The 27,508-nt window shown below is 41.2% G+C and overlaps 1 protein-coding gene across 12 annotated transcripts in view; it reads left to right on the forward strand.

The window, feature by feature from the left end:
• The window catches only part of dync1i1a (dynein cytoplasmic 1 intermediate chain 1a), a 67,349-nt gene that overhangs the window by 9,614 nt on the left and 30,227 nt on the right, over window positions 1-27,508 (forward strand). For all 12 annotated transcript variants that reach the window (XR_003270925.1, XM_026155376.1, XM_026155365.1 and 9 more), the window contains 4 exons: window positions 17,065-17,160; window positions 19,704-19,875; window positions 23,976-24,075; window positions 24,206-24,331. Coding sequence is in view for 11 of the 12 variants with exons in the window: in XM_026155376.1 (XP_026011161.1) it covers window positions 17,065-17,160; window positions 19,704-19,875; window positions 23,976-24,075; window positions 24,206-24,331 (494 nt within the window). In the remaining variant the exon portion in view is untranslated. The remainder of the gene's footprint in view (window positions 1-17,064; window positions 17,161-19,703; window positions 19,876-23,975; window positions 24,076-24,205; window positions 24,332-27,508) is intronic.

The following is a 27,508-nucleotide window of genomic DNA, read 5'->3' on the forward strand; positions in this document are numbered from 1 at the left end:
GACATTACAAATGCACACAAATACTTGTGTAGCCACAACTTTAGAGGATAGTACAGCGTCTTACTATAATATCCTGGAGATAGGTTTAATCATAACCACTACATGTCGTCATCTTAAAATGTAGGGATTTATATGAGGACTTGCTTTCTCATAAGGAAAACAGATTTAAGTCCCCCACAATGTGAGTAATACCTGGTACACACACGCACACACACAGCCTGGCACACATGCACACAACCCCTATCATCTTCTCTATCTTCCTTCTTCTTGTTGCCAAGACAGCTGGCAGCCATGTGACTGTGAAGGGGTTGTACTTCCTGCTTCCTGTCATTATAATAGATGGTCTGGTGTGGATTCCACTGCCCCCACCCTCCACCAGCAACAACCATCTTGCACATACACACGTCTGTACCGATCAGCATCCAAATGGCCTGCTTCAACCCCTACTCCACCCACCCACCCCCATTTCCTTGACAGACCCAGGAATAGATCATTTATTCAACAAGTGCACACATATGTGTGCTGGGAGACATCTACTCACACACACATACACATGTGCCTACAAGTATACTTAATGGAATTTATCGTGGTCATGTTTGCTCGCGCATACAAGGTCTCGACAAACAAACGTGCAACTGCTGTAAAATGTGCAAGACAGATATGGTAGTTAAAGAGATAAGGACTCGGCAATTAAGCAGGCAAACAAATAAACACGCAGCAGTTACTATATGCAGGTCAAGTAGTCTGTGTACACATAAACAAATAGTCGCAGTGTGACTGGTTAGCGCCCGCAGCAGTACAATATGTCTGTCCATTTAGGTTTGTTTGTTTTCAGCTTCCAAGAGCATGCTCAGGAGGTCTCTTTGTGTGTTTGTGTGTGCACGCATATGAACATCTGGGAACCAGAGCAGAGCTGTGTTGGTCTGCGGGGAGGTGACCTTGGCCTCAGGAGACCCTTCCTTTGCAGACTGCCACAAAGCTTGTGTGTCTATAGAAAGGGGGGAAAGAGGGTAGATGGTAACACCTGCCTGCATTTCTGCCTGTGTGTTTATTCAGGCTTGTTCCTTTCTGTTGATTACCTAACCCGGCTTGCAGCATACGTTTCATTTTAGGTCACATCTACGGATAGTTAAGCTGCGATTTCAAATTTCAGTAAAAATGTTACATGGTTTATTTTCAATAAAAGTCTGTTGAACCTAAAAGTGTGACATTTAAGGCTTCTTGCACCCTCAAGAAGTAAATATAAAAAAAGGCATCACTGATCCTCAAAGAAGTTGTGTGTCCAGTACATAGAAATGTGTGTTTGTGTTAAATCTGCTTCAAGGAATTCGAGCAATGATCTCAGCTTGTAGCCCTTGGTGTTCTCGTGCAGCTGCACTAGCAAATATTCACTATTTCTACTGTCCAAAGGCCTGTTTGTATTGAGTGGATCAGGATTGATATTGCTGGGGTCTTCCTGTGGTAACAGGCTGCTCACTGTATTCATATTTCCTTAGTAATCTTTGAGTTACTCACACTCTTAGTTTTAAGTTCTTCTGAAGTTAAATAGTTTCTTCTCTGTTCTTGAAGTCTGATGTGACTATGGTGGCATCCCCATAGATCCTGAGTCTTTCAGCAGTAATTCTGACTAATGACACATGTCTTGTCAGAACCATCTGATTGAGTCAGTGCGAGGATTAGTATTAAACGTATTAATTTGATAATTCCTTTTCTTTTGTGAATTTACTATTTGATTCATAAAAGCAAGAGGTGTCGTCACATTAAAACTATAACACTGATCTTTTTTGTTTTTATGTTTTTTGCCCGAGTGCGTTATTGTAATTGCTTTAAATAATTGACAGATGAGTCAGGAAGTTTCTCATGGCGTCTTTTCCTCGAACTCCTGACCCCTCGTGCTCTCTTATCTGTCCTTGTGCCCAGAGTGGCTGGCTATGCGCGTTTGTGTGGGTGTGACGTGAGCGTGTGTCGAAGCCCGAGTGCAGTTTCATGAAATTGGATTTGATCTGACGTTGCGTGCAGCTTGTACACGGGCACTTTAACACAAACTCCTATGTAGTTTGTGTGTGTGACTCTCATTTAAACCAGTTAATTTTAAGGCTTTTCATTTCCGAGACCAATTTGCGTCTACGTAATTGTAATGCGTCGCTCCCTGTGAATGTTATTTTCCCATTGGCTGCTCACTGATCTGGTCTGTACCGAGTGCCCATTGTGCCAGGCAATCGGATTAGCCCCAGTCACGATTGGTTCCAGCTATTTGCTGCTTTTCTAATGCGTATGAATGGACACGCTTGTTGTGACGGATAGATGCTTTGTTTAAGGTCATAGCAGAGAAATAAACCAAGGTCTACTGTGGTGTGTGTGATAGTAGACTGGCCTACTAAGGTCAAACAAAGTACTCGGTTCAGTTATGTCTGTGTTGTAAGACCAATAATTTTCTATATATTTAACATGAACTGTAAAACAAAGCAAAAGAAAAGAACTGCGGTAAAAGAAAATGAACACTAAACTGCTGTTCTTATTTACACATGCATAGCATATCCATGTATAAATAAAAATGTCAAGGGACAAGCATGGCAAACCAAATCTTCACACTCGGATACATTTTGTATTTATCAATTCAAACGATATAACAAACCAAACACTGCATAGTTTACAAAATCTTTTAGATCAAAAATTCCAAATTGGTCTCCGACCTTGTCACGTTTTTTCCTTTCACCTTAAGTGCACATATAATTCTTTCTAGTGGAAGGTTACAACATTTGGTCCATGAGTTTTTCCCCCCAAACTGAGGCTTATTATCGATTGTATTTTTTTTATTACTAGTACACGCCCATGTTACAGTATTTTCTGGTCCGTTTGTGCTGTTGGAAAACTGATATATTTAATTACATTGATTAAAAGAAATTGGAGCGAATGAAAAATATTGATGTTGCTTACATAAAAAAAGAGACAAATATGGTTGTGATTGTATGTTTCCATGCAGCAAAATGCATTTTCATCTAAAACAAGAGTGCACTGTGATCAACCAGACAGTGCGCACTCCCATTAAATGTACTGAATTTCTTTTTAATATATGCCAATAAAAGAGGATTTTTTTAAATTTACCTTTCATCATGTTACAAATTTACACGCATGTGTTTACCTATTCATGTCCCTTTTAATTGCTTGGTTGGAAGTTGAGAAAAGCCCACTCGCCTGTAGTCGCTTGTAGTTTCCAAACGTAATTCACTTTCTCTGGTCTCTAGTCCCCACATTCTTCCATTGTGGATGCTTCAGATGTACCTGTGTGCCAAGTTTGGTTATCCTGATTGTGTAGGAGGAGTTTGTGGGCAAGTTAAAAGAGTTTGTGAAGTGGCTGCAGCACAGATTGTAATATATAAGCTCAGAGAGGATGTTAATGGGTGCAAGGCCTAAAGTAAGACATTAACTGGAAATTAAGATACCCATAATTCTTCACCTTCTTTGAGATGCAGCACTTCCAATCTCCTCAAGTCTAACCAAAAAAAGGAAAGAGAAGCGAAAAGGTGAGATTTCACATAGGTGTAGTAAACTCTGGACACCCTTTCTGTCACCCTCTTTCGCTTTTCCCCTTCATCCCTTCTCCGGACCAGCCAGCACCGCTCTGTAATGAACAAAGCAAATGCCAGTACTTTGACAGCCACACTTAAGTCCGCTGAACCCAATCTGGGGATAGCTATCACTACGTGTATGTGCTTACTTGAGATCTTGGCAAGATAAGGAAAGGTCAAAGCGATTGAAGGCATTTTGCGCATGCGGATGTGCACGTATACAAGCGCGCAGGTTTGCATGAGAGTAGTGTGAGCCTTACACCCAGTTTGTAGTAAATTGGCTTTGCTCAGTGGAGCCTTAAAAGACCCATAATAGGTCACAGTGGAAAAGCAGAGCGAAAGAGAGAGAGAGTGAAAAAAGGTGAAGAGAAATTCATGGCCACTAGCAAATAAGCAGGAATAGAAGAGACACAGAAATGGAGGCGAAGCGGCAGGGGCCGTCGAGGGACGACGAAGCACTTCTGACATTAAAGCAGTAATTGTTTGCAGTGAACCAGAAGCAGACCCTCAGAAATACAACTCTTTGAGTATTTGTGTATAATTTGATATTGCAACTTTGGAAAACCCCCTTCTCAGGGTTACAAGTTCATGGGGTCAAGAGTGTACATAATCTTAATGTTTACACGCCCGTATGGAAAAAAACTAGGGGTACACAAGTCTCTCTCTCTCCCGCCTCTGTAATATTTTCTGGCCCATTAGCTCTCAGGCTCTGTACAGCTTGAGTGTATAACTGGTCAGAAATTTACTCCTCAGGTCCATTTGGTGGGCCGGTAATGGCTTTTAATTGCAAGAGAAACCTCATGTCCAGACACTAATGTGAAAATACTGAGTGTGCGTGTGTGTGCTGTTTTGGGTTTTTTTTGTTTTTTTCCACACAAGCATTCAGACTCATAAATGTAAACACAGCATACACTGGAATAAACAAACAAAAAACAGACAGCCACAAAATGCACACATACGAACGCCACGCATGCACACATGTCACTCGAGCTCCACATAATCCCGTAATAGAGCAGTTAAGAAACCAAACTCCAAATTTATTAAATGATCCTGACCACTGGCAGCACACTGGTCCAATTAGAGTGTTTACTTTGGTGTGTGTGTTTTTTTTCCACAAACTCCTAAATGTATTAAATATGGTTCAACAGGTCCTGAACTTTAGATATTTATCAACAGTTTTACAACAGATGTCTTTTGGGATTTTATCCAGTCCAATCCTGGATTTTAAATTGGCCGAATTACTGGAATCCAGGTCTGACACTTATTACTATAAGAGTTGAAGAGTTTATTGCGCTCGTTTATTGAAGTTCTTGCATTACACACATGACGGAGACACACTAGTATGGGACTGGTTTTTATTTATTTATGTATTTATTCGGTGTGGGTCCAGAGTTGGTATGTGTTACTGCTGAACTTTGATAATAGTAACAGTAGAACTGAGAATAATGCCTTAATATTGTCTTTGTTACCAAGCGTGTGTCTACAAGTTAGAAAATATCAGAAACATGAGATTTCTTTTCTAGTCATGTTTATTTTTTCTTTAATCAGATATTTACTGATTAAATATTGTTTTTCATTTTTTTTTTGATCAGGCAAAATCCAGGGCCTTTTATTAAAGCCATACTTCACATTTGAGAAGAAGAAATGGTATTGAATAAAGTTTTTACTAAAAAAAAGTCAAAGAATACCCAGAGACGTGCTCTGTGTGGAGTATTTTCTTCTATATCTTTTATTTCTTTAAAAAATGTTTACATAGATAATGCACAGACTGGAGAATATGTATGTTGCTGGTCACAGCATTACGATCGCTCACCGGTGACGTAAATAATGTGCATTCATTTACAAAAGTGCTGAGATAAGCTAGCTGTTACATTCAGCATGTTCAATGAAAGGAAAACAGGCAGGTGTGAAGACAAAAGTAAAACAGGCTTAAGTTGATATTACCAGAAAATTACAGCCAGATGCCTTAAACTGTGCATACACACAGGGGTAGAAATGTGGATCTGCATACTTTCAGCAGATTTTTTTTTTTTTTTTTATAACTCTTTATTTTGTACTTTTTCCTTTGTATTACATACGGACAAGACAATAATAATAATAACACAACAACAAACACACAAAAAAAAAAAAAAAAAAAAAAAAAAAAACACGAGAGGTCCCGCCCTATAAGGCTGACTGAGACTTATAAATTATCCATTTTGTCCACTGTTTTCGGTGTTTGTCAGATTTCAGTCTCAGAGTGTAAGTCATTTTTTCCATTGTATATATGTCCTCGATTACGTCCATCCAGTCTTCCAGTTTTAAAGGATCGCTTTTCAGCCAATTCTTTGTTATCACCTTTTTGCTTGACAACAACATAATCTTAAACAAATACCAGTCCTCCTTTTTTACATTTTCCCATATTCCAAAATACATTACTCGTGCCTCACACAGTACTTCATACCCCAGCACCTTCGTCATTGTTGCCGCGATTCTTTCCCAATATGATTTAATATATTTACACTTCCAAAACACATGTGAGTGATTGGCGTTCCAGTCTCCACATAATCTCCAGCATTGTTGGGGTGTTTTCAACTGCTTGCTTTTGATATACGGAGTAATAAAAAACCTAATCACATTTTTCCAACCATATTCTCTCCATCGTCTAGAGCTAGTGGAGTTATGCTGTGTGAGACATAAGGATCGCCAATCATCCTCTGACAACTCAATTTGTAGTTCCGATTCCCACTTTTGTTTAATATATAATGTTTCATTCCTATTCGAATTTTGTAGGCCATCATATAATTTCGACAGAATTCCTGATGGAAGATTTTTATATGCACCTGTTATTGTTCCTATTATACGATTTCTTTCTCTCGAGAGCTTCTTTCTAATTTCTGTATTGTAAAAGTGTCTTAATTGAAAGTACCTAAATAAATCTGATTTATCCAATCCGAATTGTTTCTGTAGATTCTCAAAAGATTTAAATGTTGTCCCATCTATTAATGTACACATTGCTGTAATTCCTTTATTGACCCATCTTAAAAATGTGCTATCCCATTGTCCACTTTGGAATTTTCGAGAGTATGCAGGCCAAATCAGCAATTTACAATCTTCTGTAATTCTATATTTCTTCATTATTGTCCACCAGAGTTTAATAGTAAATTCAGTGATGAGATTTTTGTTCGTGGGCTGGGTAGTTTCTTCTCCCAATCTTGCTTGTGGATGACATGATAGGCAATAATTTAACTCTATATGCTTCCATTTTGAAGTATATTCTGATGAACACCAATAAACAGTATATCTCAGCTGAGCTGCATAGAAATATTCCTTGAAATTCGGGAGGGCAAGTCCTCCTTTTTCTTTTCCTGATTGGAGTATTTTAAATCTTATTCTTGGCTTTGTCCCTTTCCAAATAAATCTACTAACTAATTTATCCCATTTACCAAACTGTGCATCTGTTATTTGGACTGGTAATGAGGTGAATAGGTACAATAACCGGGGAAGCACATTCATTTTTATTACCTCTATTCTTGAGCTAAGGTCCTTGACAAGCGGAGCCCATTTAATCAGATCTTTTTGGATTGTGTTACTAAACTTCACATAGTTTGCCTCGTATAAAGTACTTGTATCACTAGTTAAATAGACACCTAAGTATTTGATCTTATTTGAATCCCATTTTAGTTTAAGTTCATTTTGTAATAATTCTTTGGGGAAATAATTCAGACAGAGTACTTGAGTCTTTACGATGTTTAGTTTATATCCTGCGTTTTTACCAAAATATTTTAATGCTTTAAACAGCCAAGGAAAGGTCGTATCAGGATCCTGTAGATATATAATTATATCATCTGCAAAAAGACCTATTCGTTGTTCAAGTTTGGAAACAAAAACCCCTTTTAAGTCTGTACTTTGCCGTATATACTGAGCCAAAGGCTCAATATACAAAGCAAAAAGAGCTGGACTTTCAGCAGATTTTTAAAGCAGATTTTATAAATTCCAGTCATAGTGAAGTTGCATGCACGTGACCAATCCTTATGTCCTGTCCTGTCTTTTGCCACGAATGGTTTTAGATACACCATTAAATATTCATCTGCATACTCAAATGCTCTTCGTATCACGTGGTCCTGGAAGCACGACTAGATCAAAAACTACTGGATGAAAAAGTTAATAAACTCTGTTGTTGGCTCTGGCATTCGCCTCCAGCATGCCAGAGCAGCTATCCATCAGTTTAAGAAGCCTCATAAAACGTAACACACGTTGATTTATGTGTGTGTGTGTGTGTGTGTGTGCGTGAACAGAAAAAGAAAATTATAATGTTAAGAAATGCAAGCTCTGTGAAACTGCTTCTTTATGATGATAAATTCTTCCCCTGCCTTATATTTCATCCCCACTTCTCTACTTTGAGCCTGATTGGCTCTAAAAAAAAAAAACTCCACTCAAGTATCTGTGAGGTACACACTTTCCTACTGCACTTTATGCCTTTTGAAAAACCAATTTATGTGTAAGGGAGCTTCCGTAGTGACCATGCTGTGACTGAAGGAGGATCATGGGGCATTTGCTGCAGCATATGCAGTCTGTCCCTCTGCCCTCCAACTGCCAAACAAAAAAAAAAGAAATGGTCTGCTGCTAAAATCTTATCGCCAGGTACATCTCAGCATGTTAGCGTGTATGTGTGGACACAGATGTGGACATTACGGTGATATCTGTAGATGATTTGAAGAAAAATAAAAGGCATAACTTCTTTAAAAAAAAAAAAAATGAAGGTAAAGTTAAAATATTAACAGTCTACAAAAAGAATTGTACCAGAGCATATGAAAACAACAATAACACAGTTATTTACAAAATAATCACGTGCATAATTGACGAGATATTGTTAATATATTTTTTTTAAATATCAGTAACTACACGGTTGACATGCCAATCAAAAGTGGATGTAAAGTTCTGGTTCATCAGTGTGTATGTCAGCTGTGGGAGAAAATGAAGCATGTTGGAGTTTTGAGAGTGTAGTGCATGTGCTTTTATCCAGGAGGTTAAAATCAACAATAGAATCACTGCTTGTAAAATCTAAATTAACAGCATTATTTTCTTATTGGCACATTTTAAATAATAGTGCTTTTGCTTTGTCCAGTTTCTACTACCGATCGTTAGCAGGGAAAGTATTGCTGCATTAGCCAGAGGCTCACACCAGATACTCACAATTCATGTACTTGAAGTTTCCTCTGCCAACCTATCCCGCGCCCTTCATTAGGATTTCACACAGTCCAGTGATTCAAATAAAAACAGTGAATATAACACACTCCCACTCTATATGAAACTGACATGACTGATGGGTTTGTGGGCCGTCTTCAAGGTCCTGGAGAGAGGAATGTGATTGCACGAGTGTGTATTTTGCATGGCTAGGCACTTGTGTGTTTTCTGTATGTATGTGCATATGAATGTGTGTGTACCCAGCCACATATGGAAGTATTTGTCTCATACATTGTTGTTCCAGCCAGGCGGCTACAACAGGCTGAACAGAGCAGAGGGTTTGTGTGTTTTTTGTGAAGGCACAATTTGTGTAGCGATCAACCACAGTGAGCGCACAACGGAGGACCCTGGACAAAATGTACTTTGAATTAGTTTTGCTCAAAAGTACATCGAAGACGTGCCTTTTTGCGATCGTTGACTTCTGGACTTTTAAAAGAGTGGCTGCCTTCAGGTAGCAGTTTCTCGTGATGCTGTTTAAACCAAGTGTGTTTCACATAGACGCACACACAGAAGATCAGATCGGGGTTATGCTATTATGATCTCTCCCAGTGTTTTCCCTGCAGACACACTTAATCACCCAACGCTTCTCACTTTCTGTCTTTATAAAACAAGTCTGAGTTTGGCTTTCATCGTCATCGCCCTCCAAAGGGCACAACCTTCACTCCTGTTTCACTCGCAAAATTGATGCGGGGTCCCAGGCGGTTTCTGTCGAAATGGTCGTGGCAGTCAAAACTGAGAAAAAAAGTCTTGATATTAGAGAAAAATAATGTCTTTCGGTGTGTGTAAGGTATTCCAAGTGAGTCACAGATGATTGCAATTTTCCCCCATGACCACCGTATAATAAGGTACATGAACCCCTTCTTCATCTCCCTCCCTCTGGCTTTCTCCCTCTCTTAGGTAAAATGGCCATCATCCAAAATAATATCTGCCATCTGATGAGTGCTCGAGATGAGTAGGAATGTTTAGTTTCACGTTTCCCCTTTTTCTCTTTTCAACTTTTTTTTTTTTTTTTTCATCTGCATTGTGTTGAACATGACTTTTTGACATGCACGCCCTACCCTCCCTCCTCTTCTTGAGGTTTTCTTTTTTTTTTTTATACACATGTAAAACAAAAGTGGGTCTTTAACATTTGCTTGGGTGGTCCTCTCTCAGAGGTTTTCATTTTGATAGAGTAGCAGTTCACTGCCACAGCTATCTTCCAGAAAGCTGCTCTCAGTAATTGTTTAGAAAGAATTTTTTGTCAACACTTTCCGTTGCAAGTCTGAGCCTTTTGACTGCTTTATACTTTAGGTCAAAGCTTTAGGTGCCTTTAAAATTGCTCCTCAGATTATTGTGGTTGAAATTCAGCGAGCTTTAAAATCCATTTCTGCCGTACTTGCGACTGATTGAGCCCTTTTAATTTTTTCAGATCATACAGCTTGACAGCTGATTGAAGTGAAATTCATAACCCTTGCTGCTTTTGTTTGGCTGCGTTTGTCATGCAATTCTGTGTTTCTCCAGCAGGGAGCACTCTTGGCACATAGACTTTTGCTCCATCAGTCTCACCAACCAAATGTGACAGCCCCCCCCCCCCCTTTTTTTTTTAAACGAAATGGGTATCAAATGATATTGAATGATTAATAATTAATCACAAATATGTGTAGGATATGTGTTGCTAAATTAACGAGCTTTTTCACATTAGACTGCGTGACGTTGTGGTCTTTGCTACAAATCAAGGTTGCTTATGTGACCGCGTTGCTGAGGTGTAGTGCAAACTTTTGTCTTTTTAGCAGAAGGGAGTCAATCTTTAGTGAGCTACTAAGAAAATGGTTATCCCATGTTTTTTTTCCTCCATCATTATATCAAATCAAACACCACTTTATATGTGTGTGTGTTTGTGGCATCAGAGTCACACAAAAAAACATAGATGCAGACAGCACTTTCTCTGAGTGACACAAATACCAGCTCAGATGACGCGTTGAAAAGCAAGTCGATGCCACAGCAGCAATTTTTATTTTTATTTTTATTTTATGTAAGACCTTTTCTTTCTGTTGGTCTCGCTCTCCTTGACTGGGTTTTTGACAGTTTGGAAAGTTTGAAGTCATGGGTTTTAATCAGAGCCTTGCGGTGGGGCTCAGAGCATGGCATGGCGTGGCATGATGGCTCATTTTAAAGATGTGGGTCTGGGTCGCGGCCAGACTTGGGTGGCATTGCTAGAAAGAATGGGGGAGGGCGAGTGGGACAGGGAGAGAGAGAGAAAGAGATGGAGGGAGAATCTACCAGCCCACAGCGCACAGCGAAGTTAGCCACAGACCTCCAAAAGGCCTGTATGGGCTGCATTAATGAAAGCGGATTATGTGTGGGCATGCATGTGTTCATACGGTGTAGACTTGGGTGTACACAGGCTTAGACACACACACACACATATACACAATGTTTGATCAGTGTGGGGAAGTGTGGTGAAGAGATGAATTAATCTAAATCATGCTGCGGGTTTTAGCTTTAGCAGTTTTACATCAGGCCCTGCTGCTAATGTGTGGGTATGTGGGGAATATTTACTTACTCACCCCTACTGTGCCAATCATGACTTGATGAACTATGATGAATTTTAAACATGACTTTATATTAAGATAAATTAATACCCCCTACCTAAAAAATGAAAAAAGAATCAAATTGCCAGAGTTTGGAGGACTTTTTATGCAGTTTCACTAAAATCCAAGTATTCTACAAATAATTACTACTTGCAACTGTAGTGATTGTGTTCATGCCATGCGTGGGTTTTTTTTTGGTTTTTTTGTTTGTTTTGGACAGTGTGTCACGTCTGTCTCGATCACTGAGATTTCTGCGCAGGTTGGACTTGCCCTCTCACCTCTGAGAAAAAGATCTGTTCGACTTTCCTGCATGGCTGGCTCTAAACCATCAATTTTCTTTCCAACCTGACTAACAGAGGTCCCTAAAATGTTAGCGGTGATTCTCTGCGCTCAGAAAGAGAGTTTTATGTCCAGCTGAGTATTAACAACAACAACAACATAAAAGAAAACAACTTTCTGATCTTCTTTAGGTTGCGCAGACACTTCACAGACACTCGGTGTGACAAGTCCATCTGTAAAAAAAACATTTAAAGTATTGTAGGGTGGTGTGTGTGTGTGGTCTTTTATACTCTTTTACATGAATTTTGACCTTTTATTTATTTGAAAGCTGTGTGATTATTGCTGACTTGTAAAATCAATGTGGTTCGATTATTGTTTTTCTTCTTTTCTTTTAATGGGCGTGGGCTGTTCTTAAATATCAAGGATTGCATTACTGGAGGCAGGACTCATAAAAGTTAAAGAATTCCCCCCGGTGTCTCAGGTTGATATCCAAAGAGGTGATGTGGTTGCAGTTTGAATGTGTGTGACAATAAGAAGGTTGGAGTTTGACTTGTTCTGAGTGAAGTTAGTGGATAGGAGTGTGTGTGCGTGTGTGTGTGTGCGTGTGTGTCATGCCAGGGCCACATTAGAGGAGCCTTTTAAGTCTTGTTGACCTCCTCCTACTCCTCTGCATAGTACTTGTGTTGTGGTCTGCTCCACAGCCAATCCACCAGAACGTCTGTGAAGTCTATATGTGTATGTGTATGTGTGCGTGTGTGTGTATCCATATAAATAATGTGTTATTCCCAGCCCGTGAGATGCCCCCCTCCTCAAAATCTCACCGGATTTCTCTTTTGTGTCCTCCTCCCTGCTTCCGCCGCCTCTCCTCTCTCATATCAGTATCTCTCCTTCTTTGTGATTAACACAATGAAGAACTCTAAAAAAAATTATGAGCTCTGTCAACTTTGATGGTGTGTGACTCAGCCGAGTAGTCACCTCCATACTGACGTGACAAGTGTGAAGCTCTGCCCCAATAATGGCAGCTGATGACAAACTTAGGGTCTAGTCACAGCTCTTTGATAACTATGCCAATTCCTCCAAGCACGTGCGAACACATTTCAGCAAACTAGCACTTAAAGTTTTGGGTTCAGAATAAAAGTTTGGCTAACGCTTCGATCCTTCACCAAAGAGCGCGTGCTAACACATCACGGCCGTGACGCCACACCGTTCGCGCTTTATGTAGCAGCTGAAGGGAAGCGGAAGACGGCGTACATCATGTTTTATATGCTGTCAGTATCTTTCTCTCCACATGCTCAATAGTTGCTGCCTACTGTGAAGTAATACACAATGGTTAAGCTAATGAAACTCTCAGCAGTAGCTCAGCCTTCATTAAGACTATGTTTTCTTTATTCCACAAACAAATCAGCACATTACTCTCACCTGAACTATTTCACTCGTCTGCTGGTCCATAAAAGCAATAATGATGCGTGTGCCGGCTAACAAGAGCCTCATGCACTGAAAACAAGATAAAGTGTTTATTAGTCCCGGTACAGTAGCTACTTACCATACATTTAGTAGCTAGCTCCAGATTTGTCTATATAAGTCTATGCAGCATATCATGTTAGGGTGTAGACATACAGATGTTTTGCTGCGTGGATACAGAAAATGTGAAATAAGCAAAAGGGAAAAGATGTTTTATTGTATGTGATATTTTCTGTGCTTTCCCTTGTGTAAATGATCTACAATATTAATATAGAAGGATTTTGTTCTATGACACAGAATCCATCTATAGAGTGCCACTGTAATCCATATATGGTTCAAAACTGTTAACTATCGCTGGGGCTTAATTTAACAAATAATTTCTCTATAAAAGCATCAGATACTGGTTACATTATCTGTAATGGGAATATTTTCTGTTGTCTTGGTCTCTGAATGATTGTAGCATATGTACGTACACTCCAAAAAATATTTATGGCTAAAATGCTGCCTTTAAATAATTTGATTACATGTAAATCTTCCATGTAATCTTGTTACATAAGTACAATGCAAAATGTGAAATTTAATAAAATTTAAAGATGAATTATATGAATAAATAAACCTCTGATTTTATGTAATTCAGATGCATTTTATTCAGAATTATTGCTTCTTCTTTATGTATGTGCCCTGTCTCCTCCTTAACTGGTGGGTCAAGTTTTTTTTTACAAACATCTTCTTACATACAGCGATTATTAACTTCTAAATATTTTTAAAAAACATTGGTGATGACTCCCAATCCTTTTGAGTTTCCTGTTCATCATCCGCCTGAGAATGTACGTTATGGTCACCAAAATTTGTATCCGCGATGGAATTTTGCTCAACTGTTTTTAGTCCTCGTACTACGAATGTTAGCAGCCCTAATCAGATTCTCACTATACATGTGCTTCATATTTACTGGGAAATAGTGTTTACACATTTTCTGTCCTGACGCTAATTCTGATAGCGTATCTGCTAATCACTCCTTTTCCCCCCCGTTTAAAAATCTGTCTGATACGTCTTCAGATAAATTAACGAAATATGTTTTATATCCAGTAACAGATTTGTTATTGCTGTTAAAACTGAATGATGACAGCAATAGCTGCTTGAGGGGTTAATATTAGCTGTTTTGGCATTTTATAGGTGACACCCAATCTTTCCAACTTGCTAAGCTGAAGCACATTTCTGTGTTTCTAACAGTCACATTTTATACATCTGCTCTTGTGGGTAGAGTGCATACCTCTGCCAGTGTGTGTGTCTGCGTTAACAAACACTTTTACACATTTGTGCGCGCGCGTGTACGTTGTTTCTATACCCGCACCGTGAAGCTGAGAGAGCCTGCATACCTGCTGGGCTGCTCTGAATTGACTGGGCCTGGTCAGCATGTGAAAGCAGCCAGTGGAAGATTGAGGCAACCAGATGCGGAGGCCCCAGGCTACAGAGGATATCATTACCCCGGGTGTGTAGTCGGCCAAAACGGGAGCCCCCAAGCAGAGTTTCATCAAGGTGGACCCCCGTCTGCAGTGAGGGGGAGGATACCGGTTAACCGTCGTCCTGCAGCGAGGAGCGGTATTAAGCGGCAGGTGGAAAGAGAAAGCATCCCGTGACTGGAATGAGGTGGAAACAAGAAAGTGTGCAGGATACTTGCAGGGTAGCATGCAGACACGCTCACACTGTGAGAGATTGTCTCTTTTCATTTCCCTTCCCTGCTTACTTTGCTGTGCCGCAGGAAAACCGAGCAGTGCCTCTCTGCTTGTACTCGTGAACATTTTTACATAAAGTTTTAGATTACCATTTACCACAGTATAGGTTTTGTTTTAGCCTGGGCGCACGCAGAAACACATCTCTGAAAATTTCCATTTAAAGGAAATAGTAGGGATATTTTTGGTGCGTACTGTTACAACTTGATGCATGGCTGTTGGCAAAGACATCAGCAGTATCTTCGGACGGGAATTGGACCGTCTCCCCTCAGTGAGGTAACCCATACACCATGAATCACGCTGCCTTGCTCCACAGTCTTGTGGTCCCGGGGGTTGACAGTTTGACCGCTCCTCGATGTGGTTTCTTTCTGCTTTCCTCACGCTCCTCCCATCCCCATTACCGCACATTCCAACCACCGGACCGGTCACATAAGGTCAAGAAAATAGAGTAGAATAGAAGTTGTGTGTAATATACCTTCCTGTTTTCTTTTTTCTTTTTTAACTTCTTTTACATCCTGTAGCTTTTCTCATTAATGACTTCAGTTTGGAGGAAACAATGACAGCCCAAAAAAAACAACACTTGGAAGAAATCAAACTTCACAAACTGAGTCATGGAGGAAGAGACAAAAGGACCTGGGGAGAAAAAAAAAAAGGGTATCCCTGTTTGTAGCGTGTCTGTTTTGGCAGCTCAGACATGGAGCTAGTCTGGCAGTCTGCCTGTCTGGTTCTTTCTGGTCTCTCTTCCATACTGGTGGGTCACTGGTGTTTGGATCAGTACAGCTGGCTGTTAACCACACACTTGGCTGGAGCCTCACCACTATGTATTTGATATAGCGTAGTCATTTATTATATAAACACAGTATGAAAATTAAAGTCATATATCAAAAACGTTTACTTGGAAGTGAAAAGAAAAGAAAACACAAGGACTGGTAGGGAAGGATCTTCTGGGAATACAGTGAATAGAATAAGGCAGGACATTATTGTAATAGCATCAGTATAATCAGTGGAGTGGTCCACCAGTTGCAATTGTATTCGTAGCAGCGAGTTCATCAAAAGCTTAGGCGAGCCCCAGTGACAAATGGACAGTTCATCTGGTGCAAGAGCAGCCCTCGAGCGAGTGGTTTTAACAGTGCCCCAGGCCATACTCTAGCTGAGTTAAACACACCCTGACATGTGTATGCGTGTGTGTTTCTGTGAGTGTGAGAGAGAGAGATGACATGTCTGAGAGTGTGATGTAGTCACTTCCTCCCACTGGACTGAGCAACTGTTGTCAGTTTGACCCTGCCAGTTAACCCCTCACCACCCCTGGCACTGTGGGCGAGGGCCCGGGTGTGTGTGTGTGTTTGAGAGAGAGTGAAAGACAGATTGTATGTGTGTGTAGCGTGTGTGTTAGCGGACCACAGGTGTCTGGTGGCCGTGTCAGGGTGTTAAGAGGTCTTCAGAGAGGCCCCCCGACTCTCAGCATCTGTTTCAGAGGGAGGGAGCAGCAGAAAAGAGGAGGAGAGGTTGGTGAGGGTTAGCAACACATAGCCCGAGGGGTGGTGGGGCAGTAGCTGACAAGCAGGTGCCTATGTTGACAGCAACCCTTCATACTTGAACCTCAAATACACACACACACACACACACACACACACACACACACACACACACACACACACACACACACACACACACACACACACACACACACACTCTCTTCAAGTCAAGTGTAATTGCAGAGACTGATTGGAGGGAATGCAGAGGGAATCCCCTTTTACACAGACACGCATGCACACACATACATCACAGGATCTCTTTGCATGGGGTCAAAGGTGAGGGAAAGAGGGGAGGGCACACAAAACTCTCACATTTCCTGCCAAGTCTGTGTGCGTTTGTGATTTTGGTGCACAGTAACCAAGCTGCCCACACAGATGTGCATGCAGGACAGTAGAGATGGACACGAGCTTCTGGCCTTTACTTACTACGCAACTGTAAGGGGAGTTGCGTGGCTTTGGAATTCGTGTGTTTTGTAAAAAACAAAGTGCGTGTGTTTGTAAATGAAACCCATTTGGTCTGAATGTTAGTCAGTCAGGTGTACCGGTGCATGTCTGGGAATGATTATTTTGGTAAGGAGGAGGGGGGAGGCAGCACGCAGCGGGAGGTCGAAGAAAATTGGAACAGCTGTTGATTAACATGAGTGCTCTCTGTCTCTCTCTCTCTCTTCTTTTTTTTTTTTTTACTCTCCCTCAGTAGAGGAAGAAGAAGAAGATGAAGAGTTGATGGAAACGAAGCCGGGGCCAGAGTCGGAGCAACAGGATGAGGACGACAACAGGGAAGCCAAAGAAGGTAAAACGAGTTTAGCAACAAAAAAAAACCCCCATTCATTTAATGAAACCCCAAAATAAACTTCCCATTCTTTTTCTCATGTGTGTGACACCCTTCTCAGGTCAGTGGGTGGATCAGATAGGAGGGTGGGGGCAGGTTTCAGCATATCAGGACCATGGCATCTTGGGGTCAGCACTGATTAAAAACCTGTCACTTGACCCCGTTCGTCTTCAAAGTGAAGAGGAATGGAGAAGTGTGTGTATGTGTATGCATGTGCCCGTGTGTGGAAGTCCTAGAAAAAAGACCTGGTTCAAACACAAGCCATGATGGACATATTCATATTCTGAATATGCGTGACTGTAGCAAGTGTGAGTCAAACACACACAGATAGGCAGATGCACCCACGCAGTCGTAAACACACAGTCATCCGTCTCCTCTCCATCCTGGCCTATTACAAGGTCTGGCCTTTGATCTCTGCCACTCGATTCACTGGGTCTTTTCTGACAACTCGTAAGAAATACAAAGAGATGGAGAGGGATCAAAGTCAAGAGGCAGGGTAAAGGTCGGTGTGTGTGTTTGTGTGTGTGTGTTAGTGTGAGGAAAATCGCGTGTGTGCTTGGGGACAGTGACTTCAAAAAGTGGACGCCGTGCTGTGCAGCCATTACGTTCAAAGGGAGGCGGGTCGCTCACAGGGCTTTGTTATTCCGTTGTTTATGAAGTTCTTGCTCTACGTTTTTTTGTGTGTTTTTTACTAGGAATGATGCATTAGGAACTGTTTGTAGTTTATTACGTCCTGCATGCAATTCTGGTTTTGATAGAGATGAAGAGAATGCTAATCTTGTCTAATGTCATAGCCACATGTTGATTCTTTTGCAAGTAGTAGTAGAAGCAGAGTACAGTGTTTGTGTGGATATAGTTGGATACACTAGCTGTTAATTCATATAGTGCGTAAGAGGGGGGAATAATTAAAGGAAAAATGGTTAAGGTGTGGGGTCACTACATGCTGCCACAACAGCTTCAGTGCACCTTGACATTGATTCTACAAGTCTTCCATTGGTTTGACAGGTGGGACTGGCCATAGCATAGACCTATAAATCAAGGGTTCAAACATAAGGCATGGGGGCCAGAGTCAGCCCCCAGTGGACAGCTTTGGAACTTGTGAAGAAAGCTGTAAATTTATGGACTTTTACCTGTATTTTAATATGTTTTACAGCTCTATCTTTACTGAAAAAGACCATCTACATGACTTTTCATGCTACACTAAAGTGATTATAGGCAGTAAAAAAAAAAACATCAAATAACAGTGAAAAACCAGCAACAAAAACTTTCTGTTTTATAGTTACAGGGTTGTTTTTTACAGTCTATTAAGACATCCTAAGGATCAAATGTGTAATTAAACTTCTTTAGAATCACAGAAAGGGGAGTTTCACTGGTACGACCCACTTAATAAAAATGGGCTGATCTGCCCTATGATGTAAAATGAGTTTGACATCTCTGCTATAATCATTTTTGCTCACTCAGTGACGACTTCATCCTGAAAGAGACCATTCAGAGGAACTTTGTATTGATGTGCAGTAAGCCTTTCCAGAACCACTGGATGCTCTCTCTGTAGAGGTCAAGCAATCAGCCCTGTACCCCTGTCTTAGTGTACAATCATTATCCTTTCACTGTCTTTAGTCATTAATTCACTGGAGACTATTTCTCTTGTCATCTTTTTCTTATTTGCATAAGAAACAGCAGATTAACAGCCTGTCTCCATGGGCAGTTTTTCTTTTTTTTGCACTGAAAGCATCGATGACTGTAGTTTCAGAGTGCTTTCTTCACAACTTGTTTCTGCTAGGTTAAAAAAAATGTATTTTTATTCAAAGTTCGGTCATAACTGATTTGGATTTGATCGCAACTGATTGGATCAACCCAATAGAGCACTTTGCTCTCAGGCTGCAGGCTTACTTCTGGTTCCTAGGATGTTTAAAAGTAGAATGAGAGGGTTGGACATTTTAACATTTTGTTTTTTTGATGCTCGCCTCATGTGAGATGTTTCAAGTAAAAGTCCAGCTTTTGTCACTTCCACAATAGCTTGATTGGGCAGCTCCAAAGGTTGCCCCTTACTGGCCTATTATTTGCAGTGTTGGCATTATAACTCCAATTCCTTCTTGATTTTGCTTGGTTGTGTGAGACATGCAGTATCGTGTAGCACAGCAATGTTGCAAAAGCTGATTGATGTTCAACTGGGAGCACTGTGGGCACAGTGGGGAGGTGGGGGGGAAAGGGGGGGGAACTGTGCTCTGAGGATTTTTTTTGCGGTGAAGACTTTGAGCACTGTCAGTATTCAACTTCATAGGATTTGAGTAGGAAATCAGTCCTACCAGTGCCCAAAATGCTGTCTGTGAAACATATCCTAAAATGTTTCCTCCCCCCTCTCCTAACATTTTAGGAACGCAACAAAATTGCTTTCAAACCTTGCCGTTATTTTCTATTACAACAACATTGTGTGTGAAGTGTGGCCTACAAGTCTCACATGTCTCTGTGTGTTTATATGTTTATGTTGATACTTCTTCCAACAGGCTCATTTCCAGTGCTGCGGGAGCTGACCGAGGAGGAGAGGCAACAAATCCTGCACTCCTCTGAGTTTCAGAGTTTTTTCGACTGCAGCATCCGAGTGATGGAGCGAGCTCTGGCTGAAGACAGCGACATCTTCTTCGATTACAGTGGCCGAGACCTTGACGACAAAGAGGGGTGAGCAGGAAGGAGGCAAATGGGAGCATGAGGTTGGACAGAGCATTGGGTCAGGATTTATTTACAATTCAGTTTTTATTTCCATTTTACTAAACCTCCCAGCTTTTGTTCATGCCTTTAAACAAGCCTGGTGCATGCCCACTGAGTCACTGCAGTTTCAGTGACATTGTGGCTTTTGTTCTTCCAAATACTTGTCTTCATAGTGATGTCACACTCTCAGTGGGTTTAAAAAAAGCTCCTAATAACTGACAAAAATCTCAGCTTAAAGAGCCATCCGAAGGGTTGCCTCTAAATGGTCATGTGGCAAGGACTCCAGACCATTACAGACTACAGGACCACCAAACCCTCCCCCGCATCCTCTGATGTCTCCTTCCTCAACGAGCTCAACAACTTTTATGCTCGTTTTGAGCGAGGGAACCCAACAATTACAACCAAAGCAGACATGACGCCAGACCACCAACCTCTGACTCTCCCCCACCGATGTCGGAGCGGTGCTGAGCAGGATCAATGTCCACAAGGCTCCAGGTCCTGATGGCGTCCCCGGGCGTGTTCTCAGAGCGTGTTCTGAGGAGCTTGCAGGAGTCCTGACAGACATATTCAACCTGTCCTTGGCCCACGCTGTGGTATCAGCCTGCTTCAAATCCACCTCCATCGTCCCGATACCCAAAAACTCCAACCCATCTTGCCTCAATGACTACCGCCCAGTAGCACTCACCTCCATCATCACAAAGTGCTTAGAGCAGCTGGTCCTAGCACACTTCAAATCCTGTCTCCCCCCACCCTGGACCCCCACCAATTCGCATACCGCCAGAACAGGAGTGCAGAGGATGCAGTCTCCATCGCACTGCACTCTGTCCTCTCACACCTGGACAACAACAACACCTACGCCAGAATGCTGTTTATAGACTTCAGTTCAGCGTTCAATACAATCCACCCCTCACAACTCATCAGAAAACTGACAGACCTGGGCATCAGTTCCCTCATCTGCAAATGGTTACTGGACTTCCTGACCAACCGCCCCCAACATGTCCGGCTGGATAACCGCTGCTCATCTACAATCACGATGAACACCGGTGTACCACAAGGCTGTGTGATGAGCCCTTTCCTCTACTCCCTCTTCACCCACGACTGCAGACCTGCTGATGGTTCTAACACCATCATTAAGTTTGCAGATGACACCACGGTGATTGGCCTCGTCAGTGACAACGATGAGGCCGCCTACAGGGAGGAGGTGGATCGTCTGGCTGAGTGGTGCGACACAAACAACCTGCTGCTTAACACCGAGAAGACCAAAGAGCTCATCTTGGACTACAGGAGGAATGCTGACCCACATCCACCCATCCACATTAAGGGGACGGCTGTGGAGCGTGTGAGCAGCTTCAAGTTCCTGGGAGTTCACATCTCCGAGGATCTCGTCTGGACGACCAACTGCTCCAAGCTGGTCAAGAAGGCTCACCAGCGCCTCTTCTTCTTGAGGACTCTGAGGAAGAACCACCTGTCCTCAGACATCCTGGTGAACTTCTATCGCTGCACCATCGAGAGCATCCTGACCAACTGTATAACAGTCTGGTACGGGAACTGCTCTGCCTCGGACCAGAAGGCTTTGCAGAGGGTCGTGAAAACTGCCCAGCGCATCGCCGGAGCACCACTTCCTGCCATAAAGGACATCTACAGGAAGCGGTGTCTGAAAAGGGCTGGGAAAATCATCAAAGACCCCAGTCACCCATCACATGGACTCTTCATCCTCCTGCCCTCTGGGAGGCGCTACAGGAGCCTCCGGACTAAGACCACCAGGTACCGGAACAGCTTCTTCCCCACAGCTGTCAGACTCCTGAACTCTGCCTCCTGACATCTGACCCACGTTAACACATGGACTGAACATACACACACCCACAATGGACAACTGTACCCTCAAACACACAATAATAACATGGACTGAACCACCACTCACAACCACCAGCACTTTATATAGCCTCTGTAGGAATTATCCACATATCTCACTGATCTTAACTGCACTACTGTATAATTCTGTGTAAATAATCATTCTGTACAATACGATAATTTTTAAATCTACAACTCTTTATAAACTGCATAGTTCACATTTCTGTATAGCTCATATTTTTGTATAGTTTTTTTAATTTCATATTCTGTATAGTTGTTCATATTTATATCCTGTACATAGCTTGTACTCACTACAGCCTGTACATACTTGTAGTTATAGCATATTCATAACATACTTCATACCATGTACATTATAACATACCATAATAGACCCATTTCTGTAATATGCTCACATATCTATATTATTGCTAATATATATTTGTAATATATCTATATCATGGCTAAAGCACTTCTGGATGGCTGCAAACTGCATTTCGTTGCCTTGTACCTGTGACATGTGCAATGACAATAAAGTTGAATTCTATTCTATTCTATTCTAAATGGAGGTGTTGGTCGAAGTTGTAAGAGTCATAAGTGCAAAGCTGTTTTAGTATACTGCTCTGCTATTATAGAAGAATGCTGCTTTTACTGACTCACTTCAACTTTGACCACTGCAGCCACAGAGAAACATGAAGCCTGTGGTCAAATAGAGATTAAGTCTAAAACAGGCCATGGCTCAGTGCTCAACATCAGCCCTCCTTTTTTATTCTTTTCTCAAGGACGTGCTTTGAAAGTGTAACAACCTACATTTCACTACCTTTTTTCATTACATACAGCCTCACATAGAACTGCAGACAATACAGATATCATCCACATACTGGTGGGCATAATGCGTGGTAATTTACGCTCCAGGTTTGTCCAGGTGATGAGTCAGCTTTAAGTTTAAAAATGACTCTTTTACATTAATTGTTGCTATGAAGTTTTGTTTTTTTCCCCCTTGATGTTATAAATCGAGCTCACACTTTACCCTTAAAGCAATGTACTTTTGTCTCTACCTAAAACCTGAAACTCACTTGCCACTTAGTGCATGTCAAGCCAAGATGACTAAACGGGAAGCTGCAGCCATCAAGGTCCGTGGGAAGTAAAACTGACAGGTTTCCATAAATGAGCCTGTGAAATTATTAACAGCTGTCTGCAGGTACCTTTTTCTACGGATTGCTCAGGTTATCTCAGCCAGTCTGCAGACATCCCACTGTGGAAGCTCCCAGTCTGGATTTAACTCCAGACATTACTGTGATGTCTCCCACTATCATGATGTGTTTTTTCATTTATTTGTTTTTCATTCATTCAAAGTTCAATGTATCCGTTTTAATAAGATATGGATCATGGTTTGTTAAATTAATCATTAACTGTCCAAACTGACCAAAGAAACCTTAATTATGATTTTTGTTAGAATTTTGTAGCCGTGCCACTCCAATAAGAGACTTCTTACAACTGGAGAGCTGCCCTTGTAGAGTTGATATTAGATATATGGACAGAAGTATTGAGCCCCATCTCTTAATCACTGAATTCAAGCGTTTTTAGTGTCAGTGTCACACGTGTATAAAATCAAGCACCTAACCATACAGACTATTTGTTGGTTGTTCTAAAGAGCTCACTTTTTATGTAATAGGATGCCGACTCATCAGCTTGGTGACCCCGCTCCAAACTTCCAGATTAACATTAACATCAGCACAGAAATTGGGTACCGGGAGCTTCATGGCATGGGTTTGAATGGCCGAACAACCCTAAAATTATTGTGCCACTCATAGCCAGTCCAACACATCTTCATTTATGTTGGTTTCTTTTTCTCTTTAAAACTTTTGTAAACGTTATAAAATGAATGTTTGCCTTGGTTCTAATGCAACTTACACTTTTAGTAAAACAGTACACATGGTACAGTTCAAAAGGGCATTTAATCAATTAATAGTCTCAGCTTTAAAATAGTGGCTGTGCCAGCAGAAAATAAGTTGCTCCCCTTTCACCCTAGTTACTATGGTGTGTACGTTTTGGTAAAGCCCAGACTAGGAGTTACTTTGCCAGTGATCACAAATGACTTCATCAGAATGAAGTCAGTTTTTTAGTTGGCAGGTGCTTATTAACTCTGGCAAGGATTTTGCTATTGGAACCAAGCTGAGTTGAAGCAACCTTTGACCTTTCTCTCCACTGTCCTCTTCCAGAGACTTGGGCAGTGGCTCCAGTCTGTCCTTCAGTAGGCTCTTCTATGACGAGCACTGGTCAAAACATCGTGTGATCACCTGCCTCGACTGGTCCCCTCAGGTTAGGCCTGAAACTTTTCCAAACAGTAAAAGATTTGCCAAGAATGAACCATGTCTCTGTTGGTATTTTTTTTTCTTCATATCGTTGTCTGGATGTTTCCCATCTTGTAAGCCTTTCCTTTCTCTCTCAGTATCCCGAGTTGCTGGTTGCCTCCTATAACAATAATGAGGATGCTCCACACGAACCAGACGGTGTTGCTCTGGTGTGGAACATCAAGTTTAAGAAGGCCACCCCAGAGTACATCTTTCACTGTCAGGTACGTCAAACATACACTTGCCAAGTCTCACATCTATTTCCAGAACTATTGGATGCCAGTCCTGATGTCAGACGTCTGCAGGTTAAGTTTTGCCACTTCTGTCTTAAATGTCTGGATGGTTATTTCCAAGTATTCTAACCCAGAAAAGTCATGTTAAACAAAAGAGGTCCTCTTATGTCTTTCTTTTGAGTTTCTTTGTTTTGAGTTTTTTTTTAATACATTTATGAATTCAACTTTATGTCCATCGAGTAATTTACAGCTTTTACTTCTTTACGCAATAATGGTTGGAATGTTGTGAGATTAAACTAAATATATATTTACACTACCACTAGAGGGTTATTGTAAGCGTCAGAAAGTGGGATTTTCCAGGATGTACTCTCTGGCTTTTAATTGACAAATCATTAGCAAAAGGGCTTGATAGTCAGACCTCGTTACATTTGTTTAAAAAAACCCAAGATGGTGGTGGTGAGAACACTCATTTCACGGCTTCGATATGGGACTTAATGAACCTCTTGACGGTGGCACGTCCAGCTTTTGTTCTGGCCATGAGTCAGGCAAAGCATGAATGTGGGTTGCAAAGTGGCTTGCAGATGTGCAGCAGTCCTAGGAAGGATAAAGCAGTTTAGTGTACTCTGTGTGAAATTTGGCAGTTGTATGGATTTCAGCTGATGAGGGCTGAAAATGACATCAGCTGACCTGCTGTCATTGCAGTTGTACTTGACTTCATGTATTGCCTGAACTGAGACTGTGCTGTTTTTGTTGGAAATGAAACTAATTTATGCTTGTGATGTTAATTGCAAATGAAAATAATACATTTTAGGAGGGAGAATTGGAGATGGAAGGAGGTGGGGAGGTGGAACGATTGACTGTGGGGACCTTCACAGCTCCCACAGGGCCACGTAGAGATGTGTCAGTAGTAAAATGATGTGGCCTACCACTTCCTAATCCAGCACTGAGTGTGTTAGCCCACCCAGGCTGTGCTCTATTTTGAGGTGAAATCTTCCTTACGCACATTACAGTAAAAGCAGACGTACATCTGTAATAGTATAAATGCTATAAGCGGTTACCTTTCTGTTTAAAGTGATGTCAGACATGAACGCGCACACTCGCACATTCAAGGTTTATTAAAAACTTAAAGCAAAAGAAACAAACAGAGCAACGTAGTCCTTCATACCACACACTGTGTGCAAATATTTCAACATGAAGTCTAGTTCTGTAATGGATTTTTGAAGCACTCCATTCTTTTACTGCACCATAATTTATTCTGCTGCTCAAATTCATGCGGTTGTACGGACAGATTGCAGCTATGCATCTCGTAGCTCTGCGATTCTGTAGATTTTTCCATGTGGCTCTCGGACGTTGTCTGACTTTATTAACAGCGTGCGGTTTCTGAGCATGCTGATCTGCAAGTTGTCGGCACTGAGCAGTAGATGCTTGGGAACAGGGATATTTGTGTAAGCAGCAAATAAAATGCTCTGTGTATTAAAAGGAGCAATAAAACTGTAAAAGTTAAAGTGAGTACAGTGACGGGAACACACTGAATAGCACTGAAAAACTGGGAAATTTCACTTTGTATCAGAAACAGACAAACAACTACAAACAGTGTTGACTTGTCCACACGGAGCGATTTGTTTTATCTGAGCCTTTACTGGAAAGCTGTGCATTACACAACATGATGCTGATGAAGAAAAGAAAACAACTGAGAGCAAATAAAAACATTAAAGTGCCCCCACCCACCAAATTTCACCACCACACCTCATGTCTTACATGACACGTTCAAGGAAGGATTAACAGTGGCAGATTAAGTGGCGATAAAGTAAGAAAGAAACCATTTAACGTCAGCGTTTACTTCTCACGTCACTGTTGGATCTGGATAAAACAAAGGGGGAGAAAGTAGAAGAAAAGTCAGGGCACTGTTTGCTTTTCTCACTCGCTTTCTCTCTGCGGTGTCTTTTGCAAACAGAGTCGCTACTCTAGTTAGCTACGTGTCAGATGGCTTTTAATATGTGAGCATGCTGTGCTCTTTAACCCACCAAAACCACAGGGCTCAGCGCCTCTTCCCCTTTCTTTCGTTTTCTGGTCACCTTTCACCTCCCATCTTTAGCTAGAGTAACAGAGAGGCCACACTCTTGCAGTGCACACATGCTGTAGGTCGGGTTGGTGAACACTGCTGCTGTTGGCAGTCAGTGTTTGGCAACACTTAGCCGGTTTTTGTTTTTGCAGACAGAAGCTGCTGTCGTTTGATGAATGGATAGGTAGATGAATACTGTATATGTGTATGCCCGTGTTTGTATGTTTGCTGTAAGCATGTGTAACGACCATGGTGTTTATGTGTGCGCGTGTGTGTGTGTGTAGGATACAAAAGAATGACAGGGCAGGCTGGTATTTGAGTGTTTGGGTTTGTGGTTGAGGCTGGATCCAGCAGGGGCTTTATTGTAAAAAGTAGTGGGTTATGGGAGGCTTCATATTTCAGATGGGGTTTCAGTGAGGTCAAGCTCATTGGCCACTTTATTAGGTACACCTGTGAACTCTAAGTGGCTCCAGCACAGTTTGTTTTTTGTTGTTGTTTGATGTCACATTAAACTTTATTACTGAAATTGCTTTAGTTCATGTACAGTATGTCAACGTAAACACTTCTATAAACATTTTAAATGTAGTGGAATCTATTCTACCACCACACTCCTCTATGAACGTAAACATAAAGTTGAAATATATCTTTTCAGCATCCATGATCTTTTTCAACAAACACCGAAAGTGAAGCTTTGTAAAAGTGGAACTTGTGGTAATACAGAGATAGCAATGCATTTCATGGGTTATCTATTAAAGTGGCTAATCATTGTTTTTTCATTTTAAAGGAATATGAAGTTATAAAGTGTCAAAATACAATATTTCATGCTTTTCTTTTGGGCGGAATCTCAGTTCTTTTCAATGCCGTTTTATTAGCATCAGGACAAATTAACACTACAGACTGGTGGCAGATTTATTTAGAAATATGCATAGTATCAGCTATGTGTTGCTAGAACAACTTTAATGCACTGGTTTTGGCACTGATTGAAGTCTCCAGTGCTCTGCTTGAGGGAAGAAGCACTATTCTTCCAAATGATAATCCCACATTTACTGTTTTGATTAAGGTATGGAATAAAATTAGGCTGATCATGTTAATGTACAAAAAAAAAA

This window comes from Astatotilapia calliptera, chromosome 22, assembly GCF_900246225.1.
Source record: "Astatotilapia calliptera chromosome 22, fAstCal1.2, whole genome shotgun sequence".
NCBI classification, from domain to species: domain Eukaryota; kingdom Metazoa; phylum Chordata; class Actinopteri; order Cichliformes; family Cichlidae; genus Astatotilapia; species Astatotilapia calliptera.